Source organism: Jaculus jaculus, chromosome 2 (genome assembly GCF_020740685.1).
Source record: "Jaculus jaculus isolate mJacJac1 chromosome 2, mJacJac1.mat.Y.cur, whole genome shotgun sequence".
In the NCBI taxonomy this organism is placed as follows: Eukaryota; Metazoa; Chordata; class Mammalia; order Rodentia; family Dipodidae; genus Jaculus; species Jaculus jaculus.
Genome location: NC_059103.1, coordinates 89,799,881 through 89,813,603, shown reverse-complemented (window position 1 = coordinate 89,813,603; position 13,723 = coordinate 89,799,881). Strand labels below are relative to the sequence as shown.

Here is a 13,723-nt window from a genome sequence, read left to right as displayed (position 1 = left end):
AGTGTCCTGATTGATTTTGGTGGTGATCATAAAACATGATTTCCTTCCATGAATGGGTTTTTATTCTACATTTGTCTTTGCCCACAGTTATTCATCTTGGGCCAGAGAGATGGCTTAGTGGTTAAACACTTGCCTGTGAAGCCTAAGCACCCTGGTTCAAGGCTTGTTTCCCCAGGACCCACATTATCCAGATGCACAGGGGTCACACGCATCTGAAGTTCATTTGCAGTGGGTGGAGGTCCTGGTGCACCCATTCTCTCTCTCTCTCTCTCTCTCTATGTATGTATGTATGTATGTATGTATGTATGTATGTGTATATATATATATATATATATATATATATATATATATATATATGTCTCTTTCTCTCTCTGTGTCTGTCACTCTCAAATAAATAAATAAATAATTATTTGTCTCAAGTTCTGAGCTTCTGTGAATACTCATAAACTATTTCATATATCTATCTGGGCTTAAAAGTTGCCAAATATATAAATGGACTTAAAACAGTCATTTGTGCATTCACATAATTAGTCTATTCTATGTATATTAATAAATTTCATGAGTCATCCTGTATTCCTACATATTTTATATAAGCCTGTTCCCCTATTTTTGAATAATTTTCCTTATCTCTCATAAATTCATATGTTGACCCGCCTCCTGGCCCTCACATGAGCTTACAACCTTGCTTACTTTTTGTATTGACTATATTGCTAGGCAGTAGCTTCCTGGTTATAGTTAAGATAAAATTTGGCTTAAAATGTGTATGCTTTTCTTTAGCAGAGAGGAATGTAGAACTATAAATTGGTTGTTTTAAGATATATTTAGCAAAATGAGTTGACCTTCTTCCTTTAAAAAGAAAAATCATTCCAAGCTGGGTGTATCAGCGCACCACTGTGATCCAGTACTCTAAAGGCTGAAATAGGAGGAAACCAAATTTTAGGCCAACTGTGCTTACATAGCAATATCTTGTTTCAAAAAAAAATTGAAGGAGGGAAAAAAAGGAGGGAGAGAAGGAGGGAGAAAGGAAGAAAAGAAGGGAAGGGAAGGAAGGAAGGCATTCCATTAGGAAAACTTGATTTTATATATGATTCCTAAGGCATGTTCTAATCTAAAGTTATATTCTTATCTTCATCTCTGGCTTTAGGCCAAACTCATTAAATATTTTTTCCATTATCTTAGTTTCTCTAAAAAAATGATTCTGTTATTATTCATAGCCTGCCTTTTTTGATGCCCAGGAAATGCTCTGTTAGCTAGCTAATGATTACAGGATATTTTAACCTCCTGCATGAGGTTTTGTACAAATGTGCACTCCTCTGACTTGTGTGGGCTAATAAACGAGAAAGTCCAGGGTCCACACCGATGTATTGTGTTTCTTGGATTCTTTATTTTTAACTGGCAATTTATTAGAAGTTTATATACGAGAGCTCAGGAGGGATAGACAGTTCTTTGGACCACTTTCACAGGTGATTTCTCTGACAGCACTCAGAATTGCAGTTTCTTTTTCATTCATTGAACGAAAGGACTCTGTGCTCATTGAAGTTTAAGACCGTCACACAGTTATTTCCCCGTGCTGATTCTCTCCCCTCCAAGCCTACATGAATAAAGTGTTCTGAGTACAGGGTTAATTAATGTAGAAAACATCTGTTAGCATGATAGACAGGCTGTGCAGCCTGGCTGAGTGGCACACCCTCTATTCTTAGCCTGGGAGGCTGGGACAGGAGAATCGCAAGTTTAAGTAAGCCTAGACTACCTAGTAAGCCCCTGTCTCAAAAACATCTTTTAATTTAAAAAAATAAAATATTAAAAAAAAAATCAATGCTTGCATGCTTCCACCAGGAGCTAACAGAGGAATTAGGGGAGCTGGAGGCCAGCTCTGATGAGGAGGCGATGATAACTACCAGGGTTGTCCGCCGGCGAGTGATTATTCAGGTACCCGCTGTGAAAATACTGCACGTCAGGGACAGTTCTGTCCTTGTCCTGAGAGTGGCTGGCCTGGAGCAGCAGACGCTTGGCATGCTCCTTAGGTAGTGCATGCCACTTGAAAGCAGATCCCTTAATTCTCCTGCTTTATTTGTAAAGAAATGCAATGGAAATGCCATTTGGAGCCCATATCCAAGAGCAAACACACAGGGAGCGAGATTTGGCTCCCTCATTTCCACTCCTCTCCTCTTGCTTATCTGTTTTGCTATCATGGTTTGTTTTGACTTTCACCTAACTTTGGTCAGATTCTCCTGAGCATGTTATTACCCACCTGCTTCTTTTTATTAAACTGTCTGACAGGGTTGTGCATCTCTACAATGCTTCTTTCTCCACATCGCCTTTGGTTTACTAATACTTCTTACAGTAAAACTGCTTACCAACGGAAGTAGTCCTTCAGAACAATGCTCAACACTGAAGTGACCCCTTTGTCCTCCACTGTTTAGGGAGACGATATGCCTGACATACCCCCAGAAACGGTCACAGAAGAAGAATACACTGACGAGCATGGACATACTGTGGTGAAGAAGGTACTGGCCAGTGGCTCTGAGCCACACTGATTTCAAACTCCCTAACATTCATCTGTCGAGTGACGCTATGACTCAAAACTGAGATACTTGAATGAAATGTATTTCAGGTTACTAGGAAAATCATCAGACGGTACGTATCCTCCGATGGCACAGAGAAAGAGGAGATTACAATGCAGGGCACACCACAGGAGCCTATCGACATTGAAGCTGGGGACAACTATTCCAAAGTCATAAAGCGTGTCGTATTGAAGAGTGACACCCAACAGTCAGAGGTGAGACCACCCACTCTCCATTCTGCAGATCTCATTGAGTAAAAACTGGTAAAACAGAGCCCTTGTCAATGTGTCCATTCACATTGGCCTCATATCTCCCTTTTTGGTGGTGGCTGACTTGTTCACTTTTTTTTTTTTTTCGCTTTTGTTCCCCTTTTCATCATTTTGTGTAATTTTACATCAAGGAGCTTTGTGACCATTTTATTCATTGTCTATGTTGGTCCTTTTCATTTCTATTTTATATTTAATTCATACTAGACCACAGTAAAACTTTAAGAGTCAAATTTTGAAGGAATACAGTCCTACTTTCTGAGCAGGCATCTATCACAAAGAGACTGCATAAGTGTATTGTCATGCATGGGCGTGACTGGCCCAAGGTCACTTTAGATAAAGTTTTGCTATTCAGACTTCTGTCTTTTAGAGTCCCTCAAGTCAGAATCCAGAAGCCCTCTAACTTATAGTTTTATTTCTCTTTCTATTTTACTGCCCATTTTCAGGGACATGCTTACTCTCTTTGACGTCTATTAGAATTTTTCACTTATTTGAGTTCACTCATATCTGCAAATTTTTATTAGAGATGGGACATTGTCTAGAAATTTACTTTTTTTTTTTTTTTTTAAGGTAGAGTCTCACTGTAGCTCAGGCTGACCTGGAATTCACCCTGTAGTTTCAATGTGGCCTCCAACTCACAGCGATCCTCTTACCTCTGCCACCCAAGTGCTGGGATTAAAGGTGTGCACCACCGCACCCAGCTTAGAAATTTACTTTTCAATTCCAATATCTTTTCAAATTCCTCCTTCAGGGATTGACTATCTAACAGTGCAAGTGAGACTTCACTAACAAGATTTCTTGATCTACACTATAGCAAATAGTTAGGATCTTGCAAAACATAACGGTGACTAGTTTGTTGATTAATTGCTGTGGAGGTATAATCCTTAAATAGACATCACTGTTTTTCCTAACTCTGCCTCTGTTTTCAAAATATTATTTTCTAGAAGACCTATATGCAGTATTGCAAGTTGCCTTCCTCTCCAGCACAGAAAATCATTATTTGTTACAATTTGGCAGTCAGGAACTACATATTTTGTCCTCCGTTCATTAGGTAACTTTGTCTGAACCCAGCATTTTGTCCAGTACCTCACAATTCCAGGCTGAGCCAGTAGAAGGACGTAGAGTCAGCAAAGTTGTTAAAACAACTATGGTACGTGGCGAGAGGATGGAGAAACACCTGGGGGATTCTAGCTTAGCCACTGATCTTCCTTCAGCCAAAGATGACTTTGAAGAGGTATAGAAGCATCACTTTGTTGTTTACTTTTTCTTTTTATTTGATGTGCTTTTCATGTTTGCTTTGGTTTGAAAAGAGCATTGTTTGTCATGTCATTTCTTGTGAAATTGATGGAAGAAATTTGTGCAGAATGATTCAAGAGAAAAGATTTTAAAACAATAATAATTTGTTTCCTAAGCCCATGGTGGTCATGCCTGTCAAATTAAGAGCTTTTAAATCTGATGACCAGGATTTTCTTCTACCAAGGCAGTATCAGACTCTCTAGAGTTAGGACACACTCTTACATCTTGTTTAAAAATTGTAGAGCCAAACATAGTAGCTCTCACCTTGTAATGCCAGTACTCAAGTAGCTGAGGTAGGAGAAGCACTGTTAGTTTGAGGCCAACCTGGCCTGCATACTGAGTTCTAGGCTAACCTGGTCACGGAGTGAGACACTGTCTCAAACAACCAAAAATAAATAAATAAACAAAAAAAAAAAAACCCAGACAAATAGACACACACACACATACATATAAGATGTCCTAAACTCACACCAGGAAAAGAAATAAAGAGGCTGCAAATTACCTTTGCTAGATAATTTTAGCCACCATGTTGTCAATGATAATCATTAAAGCAAGTTAGATATATTCTATATCTGTTCATTTAAGAAGCATTTATAGTTATTTGAATCCTCATTCTTAACAAATGAGAAATGAGGTCCAGAAACTCTTACTATTATTCTATACTCCAAAAATTCTGAAAAACCAAAGCAAATTTTCTACATTAATAGCAAACTAATTTGACTCGACATAAAGAAGTGTGGAAATTGACCTCAAACTTGACATAACTGGCATGAAACTATTACAACTTGAAAACTTCTTATGTTCTTATGTTAGGTAGAATGAAAATTCCTATTTTGACAATTATATAAATTAGGTTTGATTGTAGGGTGCTTTACCTCCTCTGGGGCACTGGCAGTGAATACATATTGCTGAAGAGAGAGAGGCAGGAGGATCAGGAGTTTGAGACCAGCCTGGACTACACATTTAAACCTAATTTTGAAATACATCTTCCCCAGGAGTTTTGAAAAAGTGATGATGAACTTATGTAAATAGCTACAAAAGACATTAACTGTTGACAAACATCCTTGAAGCTAAGTACTACAGTTGTAGTATCCTCTGCTGTTCATGCCTACAATGGTACTGGGGGTGTGACTTCATGGCAGAGTTCTTGTCTGGTATGCACAAAGCACTGGGCCTCATTTTTAATAGTGTTAACATAATAATAGTGATAAAAATATAATCTTAAAACAAATGTTGAAATCATACATTTGCATATGAATGTGCTTGGGTATGACAGCAAGGTTTATTTAAATACTTTTAGTTTTTCACATTTGACAATTGTTACTCTTGAAGGATCAGAATGTGAATTCTCTGTGCCATGCACTATATCCTATTTCTGTGTTTTGTTTCTGGTCATTATATTTATCGCTTGAATTTCAATAATAGGAAGGAGTAAGGATAGGCAAGAAGGGAATTAAAAGTAGAATGGAATGTTAGTGGTTTTTGTAAAGTAATATAAAAATGTCACAGATGGGAGGAATTTTAAATCACTTGTTAAATAAAATAACACTCATAGTAGGTACTAGGAGTTCTTATTTCCCCTTTCAGATATATATATATATATATATCTTTTCATATTAACAAAGAAACAGTAGATTTTCATAAAGTCTATATTCTATGATGTTATGTCTCATTTTCTTTTTGTCTTACCTCAGGCTTTAAGTTACACAGGTAGCCACATGAAAGTCCACTTCCCCAGTTTAGTAGAGAGTGAGATTCTGAAGGAGGATGGATCAATAATTAAAAGGTTTGGGTTGGCATGAGGTGATGTTTTGACAACTAACAGTACAAAAATGTTTGATAATTTTAAGACAGAAAGGGTGGAGCCCCACATAACTCTCTATGTCCTTACCTATTGACCTTTGGCAGCTTTCTCAGGCATGAATGTGTGGCTGTGCTCTTTCTAGATTGGACCCTAGTGCTTTAAAATTAATACTGAGACATGGTGATGATGACACACATGGTAATATAATTTGACTCCTTGGGTTTTAGCAAGTTGCCAATGTAGTTGAAGTCAAACTGATAGGGGAATTCACTGTGTTGACAGATCTGGAGGAGATTCTAATCCATGGCTTACAAACTGACTCTGGGTTAAACTCCATCCAGCTCGGTCATATCAGTTACTGCTCTGAGTGGTTCAGGCTTTTTGTTTTTAACAAGCTGTTTTATGACGCTGCATGAGAGTGGCAAGACACATTCGCATAACTTTGATGCCCCTGTATCCAAATGTGTGTGGTAGTGTGCAACTCTGAGCTTTAATAAGTTCCAAGCATGTGGTGGGAGGGGTGCATGGCCCTCTACCTGCACACAGATGGGTGCTGGCCACAGATGCTCAGGGCTGTCCCTCTCCATCATGGAATTGGTGTCTGAACTTGGGCATTATTCTCAAGGTCTGCTCTCACTTCTCTCAGTCCTCTCACAGAGCCTAATAAAGCTTCTCAGTAGAAGACACAATGGGAACCCAAGCTACTATTGTGTACTTCACCCCATTGAGAAGAAGAGAACAATTTTCATTTATAGTACTCTATGAGGCTAGTTAAGCTTCTGGAACACAGTAATTAGAATAGCAAAATTAAAGGTTCTGTCACAATTCTGCTCCCTGATCAAATGTGAAAAACAGCAGTAGCTAGGAGTTTAAGGAATGTAATTGCTGTCTTAGAACTTTAAAAATGCTACATAGCTATTAAAACCTTTTTTATACTCTGAGCATTGAAAAGTCATTTATCCAATTATGCAGATGAAACTATACAACCACCACATGCCCTGGTATCACAGGATCTTTATATTAGAAGAGATTTGGAGGCCTGTTAAAAAACCTTTTCCTCATAGCTATGAAATTTGAAGCTGAGAATCAAGACAGCTTTGAGTCACCACAGCTAGTCTGTGGTGTGCAACACTTAACCATATATATCCTGGAAGTCATTTTATCATGTTCCTGCTTACTCTCAAACATACTCATCAGACACCTGCCAGAAAACATAGGAAATGTCTTGGGCTACTGGCTCATCCCCTGACATCAGGACTCTAAAGACTTCTAATCTGGAATAAATAGATAGTTGCCTTTTGTGGATGGGGAAAACATAATGAATGTAAAGTTAGAAAAACATAATCTAGTTCAATAACTGGAAAGAAATTTGACCATTTCATCAAGAGGAACACATAAATTTGTCATCAAATGTAAAATAATCTGTGTAATACCTAGGAAAATAAGAGTGTGTGAGAGAAAGGAAGCAAGGACATCTAACAGAGAGATGGAGGTTATTTGGCTAGAGTTATTCAGTTTAAAGAAAAATCAGAATCATCTTAGTGGAGGCCTGGTGGTGTTGGGTGGTGGGCAGAACCTCTATCTTACCAGCATTAAGAATTTTAAGGAAAATGCTGGGTCAAGCTGTCAACATTGATTCTTCCCTGTGCTGGTTAGAAGTGAAGTTGCAAGGCTCCACTATCTCTTGGTTAATGGACTCTTGGTTAATACTCTTATCTTTTGAATTAAAGGAATGTTGTTTCGATTCTCTACAATTACTCTTATTTTCTTATAATAATTTCTCACAGCACATAAAGCACATTCATTATATATTTCTAGAATGAAAAGTAATAGTTACAAGTACATAGGAAAATAAAGTGAACAAGTTACAGTATTATTTTGAGCAAGGCTCCAGGAAAGTCAGAATTATAGCTTCTTTTTGAAGAACTGCCAGTCAGATGAGGCAGCAGAAAGCAGGAATGCTGAAGGTCAGCAGTACACAAGAAGGAAGTGCCTAGCATCCTGAGACAGTGCTGTATTTCTCCAGAGTCTCTCTCCTTTCCCTGTGTCTACCCACCTCCAAATAAAGCCTCGGGGCCTCTTTGGTGGTAGTCCCTTTCTTACATATTGACACATTTTCAAGTTGTTAATGATCTGTATCTCATAGAAAAGTTCTATTCTACTCAAGTACATTTGGTGCATGTTTGGTTTGGGGTGTAACTACAGTAGGCTAGCAGTGAAGTTTGAATGAATTTAAAATGAGGGTTTTTAGCCTGTCAAAGGTGCTTGTGGAGTCATTATTTCAGGATAAGCAAGCATCTTTAGATCAATACAACTTAACCAAAGTATGAATGGTGGTGTGATTTCTTTTTGAGAATTCATATGAAAGCATTGTGTTATTGATTTAAAATATTTCTTAAAGGTTAAAAAAAAAATCCTTGTTCTAAAACACACATGATAAAACCTAAGGAGTAATTTCAGATAGTGGATCCATATTTAGAAAATAAGAGATGAAAGATACCCGTGTTTTTAATCCTAAGGTCTTGGGGCAAGTTTCTAGAGAGAAGACAGGAAGTACTTTGATGTAAGGGTTACCATGACAGGGAAGGAGCCTAATTCTCTGTTGTCTGTGTCCTGTAGGACAACAATGAGTAAAGCCAGTGCTCAGAAGAGGGCTGTGGTGAAGGACCGGCAGGGGAAACACATCACCTTGGAGCACCTGGAGGATGTACCAGAAGCACGCGCCCAGGATGACCTCCAGCATGACCTCCAGCAGCTCCTTCGTCATTTCTGCAAGGATGACTCGAAGCAAGAGGCCAAATGAGGGGCTGCCCAGTTCCCACACTGGAAACTACACATTCACTCAATATGCAACTTCCCTACCTTGCAGGAGAGACCTAAGTGGCCTAATTAATGGGATCCCCTGACATTTCTACTGTTAGCAAATTATAAGCATTTTGTTTTCCCTTAACCCCATCCTCTTTATAAGCTAATTTGTGACCAAAGATAGCATCCTTCATTGTGGATGCTGTATCCACTTCTTTGTGCATCCGTGCTAACCTGGGAACTGGCTGCCTCCCTTGTTCTTTGCTTCTGCACAAGCGCCATGAAAACCCACAAATCCGAAGAACTTCACCCACAGACCTCTTCGAGTGACAAAGAAATCCTTCCAAAGGGATATCCATGTACAATGTATATAACTGAAATGCTCAGATGAACAACAGAGTCGACTTAAAACCACTGCCTGTCCTAATTACACTGGGCATCATGGAATAAACGCTCTAGAAATTGCTGAACAATGGTTATTAAGATATTGCTAACACAATCGAATGATACTACAGTTCTATTACAGAAGAAGCACTTCAGACCTATCATTTTCTTAGAACACCCAGTGTAGCCATTGCTCTTAATTAATGATGGGTTAATAATTTTGGAGAATGGTCTTCAGGAGTGATTCCTGGTGTTGGTCAGCCATGATGGATAGCTCTCCACCAGCCACTTGGAGGGAGGGAAGAAGGGAACAGAGGCAAATATTGAAACAATGAGGTATTCAGTTGCTAGACACTGCACCTGGTAGCATTCTAGCATCTTCAGGTCTTTTCAATTTTGAACATGTTGGCAGGGTATTTTAAAAGCTATAACTACTGTAGTTTTCCAGTTTTCATTGCTGCTTTAGCAAACCATGCTGTCTTACTGGTGGCACTCTCTGCTGGCCACTGCACTGTAGATAATTCATTGGAAACAAGAGTTTACCTACAACACAAAAGGTTAAACACCTTCACCATGTTGGAGTGGTTTCTTTTCTTTCTCCCCTGCCCCCAGGTTTATAATCTTCTCTAATACTTGCATGTGGCATTAACTAAAAAAAAAAAAAAAAAAAAAAAAAAAAAGAAAATCCACAGTAAAAGCCCTTCTTTTAATCACATCAATTGGTTTTCTTCATTCTTCTCCCCCTCAGTGAGCTCTTTCCACTTTCCAGCTAGATCTGCCTTTCAGCTTGCAGACCAAGTTGAGAAATCCTTGGAAATTTTGGTTTTGGGTACATTTTTTGGTTTATTTATTTGAAGCCCAAACTCCCTTGTAATCTCAAGTGCATTTGTGCACTTTTCTGTTTGTTTCAAAGGGGGGACTGTAGCCATCCCAGTGATTTCCACATCCTGTTTCTAATCCTCTAGTGGTTGAAGCTGTGTAGCATTTTAACATATATATATATTCACAAATATATTCATATAAACAGTATACCTTTTGAATCAGTTATTTGTTAAAGAAAAGTATATACAATGAAGATGACATTTAAAAACCCAGTCTATCCTCCAGGGATTGAAGTTTTTCCAATTCTATCTGCTCTTTTCCTGTTGTGCAAAACTGACTCATTGCTCCAAAACTCAAAAACAAATGTGGCAAACAATGGCACTTCGTCATTTCAAGTAACGTTGCCAAGAGAGAAAATTTCCTGGGAGGGAGGTTTCCCATAAGCCAAATCTCCTGAGCCTGCAACGCTAGCACTTTCTGGCAGTTGGGTAGGAATAAAGCATTCTTTGGCAGCCAAAATGAGAGGCCTGTGGTGAAACTTTCTGACACACCATGGCCGTCTTGTTCAAACCTTCACTGGAGCTCAAGAAAAGCCGTTCTGTCATGTTGTTTGCAGTGCAGATGATGTCTGTGTAGCAACATAATGGTTATTCACCTTTTTTTTTTTTTTTTGGTTTTGATTTTTGCTGTGTTATCAGAAAACTTGAATACTGTGAGAAGAAGTGAATTTTCAGTTGACGAATCAGCATCTTGTTCCCATGGTGATAACACTAATTGAATATATCTATGAGGGCATGTATTAGTTAATGGAAAAAAAAATACAACACTAACAATACATAGCTGCAATGTTGTACAATGGCTGATTTAATTAAATAAAATGTACAAGTGTTAAATGTGGCAACAGTGATTTGTTCTCCATTAGTCTATGACCTTGGGAGAATAGAAGGTTATTAAAGAGATGGGGTAGGTTTGAAGCCAGCAGATACACACAAATTACCTTTGTGTGTGTGCAGAGAGGGGCTGTGTGGCTGTCATGGTGTGCATGTAGAGGCGAGAGTTCAACCTCGGAGTATTGGTCCCTGCCTCTGTCTTGTTTGAAATAAGGTCTTCTTGTTCAGTGCTATGTATGCGAGGCTAGCTGACGTCGCCACCCTCCCCATAACCATCCCTGGGCTTTTAGGACATTCTCCTGCCTCTGCTCCCCATCACCATGAGAATGAATGTACTAGAATTATAGAGGCCTGCACCATGATATTTGGCATTTTAGTGGAGGCTGGGCATTATATCTCCAATTGTCTGGCTTGTATAGCAAGCCCTTTTAACCATAAGCCATCAGCCATCTCCTTGGCCCTACTTTTTTTTTCTTTTTTTCCTTGAGACAAGCCCAACAGACCAGCCTTTTGTTAATACTAGAGAGCAAGAGTGAGGGAGCAGGGTGGAGAGAATTGGCAGCCAGGGCCTCCAGCCACTACAATTGAACTCCAGATGCATGTGCCACTTTGTGTGCCTGTGTGGCCTTACCTTGTGGGTCTGGCTTAAGTGGGATCAGGAGAGTAGAACATGGTTCCCTAGGATTCACAAGCAAGCACCTTAACTGTTAAGCCATCCCACCAGGTCCCCTCCTACCCCACCCCACCCCACCTCACCCTTTACCCTTTTTTGTTTTGTTTTGTTTTTTGAGGTTGGCTCTTAGGCTAGAATAAGAACAAGACTGACCTGGAATTCACTATGTAGTCTCAGGCTGGTCTTGAGCTCACAGCAATCCTCCTACCTTGGCCTTACAGGTGCTGGGATTAAGCGTGTGTGCCACCATACCTAGTTTGTTTGTTTTTTTTTCTTTTTAGCTGGTTTTTATTTAGTAACTGAACAAGCCCTGTGTCCAGCACTGTGGTGAGCAGTGAATGAATCCACCATGGCTCCAACAGCTTTTATTCTTATGGTTTCACCACAGGGGAACACAAGGATGTATTTTTAATATATTATTTTTTATTTCTATTTAGTTATTTTAGAAAGAGAGAGAGACTAGGCACACCAGGGCCTCTAGCCCCTGCAAATGAACTCCAGACACATGCTTCTCCTTGTGCATCTGCTTATGTAGGTCCTGAGTAATCGAACCGTGGTCATTTCACTTTGTAGGCAAGTGCCTTAACCACTAAGCCATCTCTCCAGCCCAAGGATGTATTTTTAGTTTGTGGAGCACTAGTAAGTGAAAGTAAGACCTTTTGAGGACTTGTGGGAGGTGAGAACAGGATGACCGGGTCGGTGACACAGACATAAGGCCGCAGGGCAGGACTGCTGGGCTGTCTTTTATGGCTGTTGTGAGATACAATCCTTTGCAAACAACTGTTAGGCCTGTGGTTTTATTTTTCAATTACAGCCAGAGAACAGAAAATTAAATGTGTATTTTCAGAAAGACAGGGCAGGAATACAAAAAACTGAAATCACTTGAATTTGAAGTGTTTGGATTGGATTTTTGAAACATTCTTTTGGCATTAGTATTAATTTTTAAATTAAAAACAAACATAATTTGAGCAGAATAGCTTTATTTAAATCTTATGGAGCATGAGATAAGTTAACTGGATCTGTGTTTTTTCTCTGCTTCATTCACAACGTCTTATGAAATGAACATACCAATATGTCTGACATTTTTCAAAGGAAACACAGTCCAGGTTCAAGGAACTTTTCTACAAAGTGACAGTGACATGTAGCCACAGCTCTACCTGTCATTTGCATACCCCTGCACATTCTCCCTAAGGGAACTCTGGGTTTGTCTTGTCTCAGGCTCAATGGTGATTAAGGACCTAGAGGATATCAGACATCTTTTCATGTTTAATTATTTTGTGAACACCCCAATCTTAAAAATGAACTTCAATGAGTCATATGCCCTTTAGCAGAAATATATTTAGAAGTAGGGTGGAGGGAACCTCTAGACTGAGGGAAGATTACGCACAATTTGTAAATGGCTCGCATTAGTCATAAAGAGGTGCAAATTGCATAGGCACAGGAATGACTTTGAATTAAGACTGTGCCAGAATTGGAGTCTGGATGAGGGGAAGTAATAGACATGGGAATAATCCAGATAAGGAGAAACTAAACATATATTTAGTGAAAACCAAAATCAGTACAAAGTTCTCTTGAGCAGTGGTATAGAAATGATCTGCTGGCTTTCATATGTAAATAAAAATAAAATACTCAGTTTTCATTTGCCCTTCTGAAAAACACTTTCCTTCTTTCCAATGAAGTGGGACTTTTGTGTCTTATCACACTGAGCTGGAAACAAGCTAGAGTCTTAGAATGAACTGTGCAAGTGAATATGTAATACAGCTTCATCTCAATGTAATACTATCAAAGAAAATAATTACAGCTGGGCGTGGTGGCTCACACCTTTAATACCAGCATTGGGGAGGTAGAGGTGGGAGGATTGCCGTGAGTTCAAGGCCACCCTGAGATGTCAGAGTTAATTCCAGGTCAGCCTGGGCTACAGTGAGACCCTACCTCAAAAAACCAAAAAAAAAAGAGAAAAAACTTACATTCCTTTTCTTTAAAATATTTTATTTTCATTTATTTATTTGAGAGAGAGGAAGAGATAAGCAGATAGAAAGAATGGCTGCACCAGGGACTCCAACCACTGCAAACAAACTCCAGATGCATCTGGCTTACATGGGTATTGGAGAATTGAACCTGGTTCCTTAGGCTTTGCAGGCAAGCACCTTAATTGCTAAGCCATCCCTCTAGCCCAAGGAAAAAAATTAAGTCGTTAAAATTTTTTAAACATTTATTCC

General features: G+C 39.1%; 1 protein-coding gene across 31 annotated transcripts in view; it reads left to right on the top strand.

Annotated features, from left to right (window-relative positions):
• The window catches only part of Ank2 (ankyrin 2), a 710,882-nt gene extending 700,048 nt beyond the window's left edge, over positions 1-10,834 (top strand). For 29 of the 31 annotated variants that reach the window (XM_045144485.1, XM_045144488.1, XM_045144489.1 and 26 more), the window contains 4 exons: positions 2,424-2,507; positions 2,615-2,779; positions 3,882-4,064; positions 8,550-10,834. In XM_045144485.1, coding sequence (XP_045000420.1) covers positions 2,424-2,507; positions 2,615-2,779; positions 3,882-4,064; positions 8,550-8,564 — 447 coding nt within the window. In that variant the 3' untranslated portion in view covers positions 8,565-10,834. Of the gene's footprint in view, positions 1-2,423; positions 2,508-2,614; positions 2,780-3,881; positions 4,065-5,820; positions 5,913-8,549 lie in introns of all 31 variants that reach the window. The other 2 variants (XM_045144511.1, XM_045144494.1) reach the window with 2 other exon arrangements.
• Positions 10,835-13,723: the final 2,889 nt, after the last annotated feature.